The sequence below is a fragment of the Opisthorchis viverrini genome (assembly GCF_000715545.1).
Source record: "Opisthorchis viverrini unplaced genomic scaffold opera_v5_29, whole genome shotgun sequence".
In the NCBI taxonomy this organism is placed as follows: Eukaryota; Metazoa; Platyhelminthes; class Trematoda; order Opisthorchiida; family Opisthorchiidae; genus Opisthorchis; species Opisthorchis viverrini.
In genome coordinates this window covers 311,754-313,611 of record NW_008751685.1, presented here as the reverse complement: position 1 = coordinate 313,611, position 1,858 = coordinate 311,754, and the positions used below count along the sequence as shown (strand labels likewise).

The 1,858-nt window shown below is 46.2% G+C and overlaps 1 protein-coding gene across 1 annotated transcript; it reads right to left on the bottom strand.

Annotated features, from left to right (window-relative positions):
- Nucleotides 1-949: 949 nt before the first annotated feature.
- On the bottom strand, nucleotides 950-1,129 carry T265_02380 (hypothetical protein; the record flags this gene model as incomplete). Its single annotated transcript, XM_009166613.1, has 1 exon — nucleotides 950-1,129. One exon carries the CDS (start codon nucleotides 1,127-1,129, stop codon nucleotides 950-952), a length of 180 nt encoding a protein of 59 aa, XP_009164877.1.
- Nucleotides 1,130-1,858: the final 729 nt, after the last annotated feature.

Genomic DNA, 1,858 nt, shown 5'->3' with positions numbered 1-1,858 from the left:
AAATTTCGACCGATTAAATAATCATTGACTTTCGTCAATGAAATTGGTCTAAAAATAGTTAAAATCGACTGTAGGACATACTTACTTATTGTGAAACGCCGATTCTCGGTTATATCTGGGCAGTTGATAAATTCTCACGACGCGCGAAATAAGGCCAATTTGAGGTTGAATAAATACGCTTGGTGATTGGTTTACAAAAAGAATGTTAAAAGGCCACTTGAAAAAATAAAACTATAATTATCAACTAAGCTGCATGCGGAAGGACGTCGAAAATTGCTGTTTTGTTCGTCACCCAATGAGCATCGTGTAGGCCCCAAAGATCTGACCTACCACGCGTGTTTACATGGCCGCGGACTACTGCCGGTTTGCAGTTAAAGTTGTCATACACGACTGGACGGGCGGATGCCGAATAAGCTTCCGCGCTAGCGAACTCACGAGATTCAACCATGTATCGCAAAAATGAAAAATATAAAGGTTGTGGTAATAGTGATACACTTCAAAGTTTCCTCTTTCCACACTGTAAACCCTTTGCCAAGACGGTATCCCCATTTTATTCTGCCTCAGCAATGATAACGTTAGGGTTGCTGGCGATGTTCTCCTGTCCGACTATGCCTTGAGGTAGTCGGTCCAGTGTTCTGGAACCCAAATTTGATATCGGAGCACACTTACTCCTCCACAACTGCTATGTTGTGTGACATTGTAGTGAAGTGACTGGCTGATAATTTTCAGTGGAACTCAAGACCCACGCCAATGTCGCAAGGGCTTCGCAGGTATCCGCTTCTTCTACCAGGCAGCCTCATCCCATCAATAAAAAATGTGCTAATTGACCCATCTAACAGCTTACAGACTGTCATTGCCAGAGTGTCGCAACTTAAACGATTGCCTAATCCCAGTATACCGCAAGTGTGAACGACGTTCGGCGATTTTGTTGGAGTTAGCTAAGGGTTCTTCAGCTAGAATGATTATGGGAGATACTTCGGCCGGCGGTCGAACGGGTTTTCAACGCTGGGCGACCTGGTATCAGCATGATGTCGACCTTCAAGCTGGGTGGACGATCCGAGGCTGGCCATTCAGGAGATGAGGAAGCATGTTTCAGGAAATTGCGCTTTCGTTTGCGAGCTTTCTCCATGGCTAGACTCAGTAGATTGGCTTCGTACACCAAAGAGGTGGCGGGCCGGTCTTCGCGTGCTGTTCATTCAAGTAGCATAACGGAAGCCGATCGTCTGTTTGTCATAAAATCAGAATCAGAGTGGTAATTAAGTTACTACTGAAAATGTACACAGTCTTTGGAACAACGTATATGATTTACGATTGCATGAAGATAAATACTGCCCACACCTTACTACTTTCACTGACACGGCTATTCTCAGCGACATTCGTTTCCCCATTGAGCCCCCCCCCCCAAGGTCGGTTGTCCCCGTACGTCGCAATGGCGGCACGAAATCATGTAGTGTGAGAGTGGTCTACAGATCTCCAATGTCTTCTGTTGGTGGTCCACTTCAGCTGGTTAGACAATACGAAAGGAAGAAAGGTTGCCTTGTTAGGGAATTCAATCCGCCGGGAATTAAATGGGGCCTTCTTTGTTGCTGCGTTCCATATTTATGTGAGATGCTTGGTACCATCCTGGAATACAGCGTGACCCAATACATGTTTTCCCCTACTCGTATAATACCCGGTTGATTCCACACAGTGAACCTTGTCCTTCCCACCTCATTTGTGGTCTCCACTGCGTACAGCCGCTCGAAGCGGGGAACTGAGGTATCCCCTAACATAATGCCTTCGAGGATGCACGGGACCTCTTGGTGGCGAAGTGGCTCAATGGTTAGATGGCGAATTTACTGGCCGGAAGTTTCGTAGT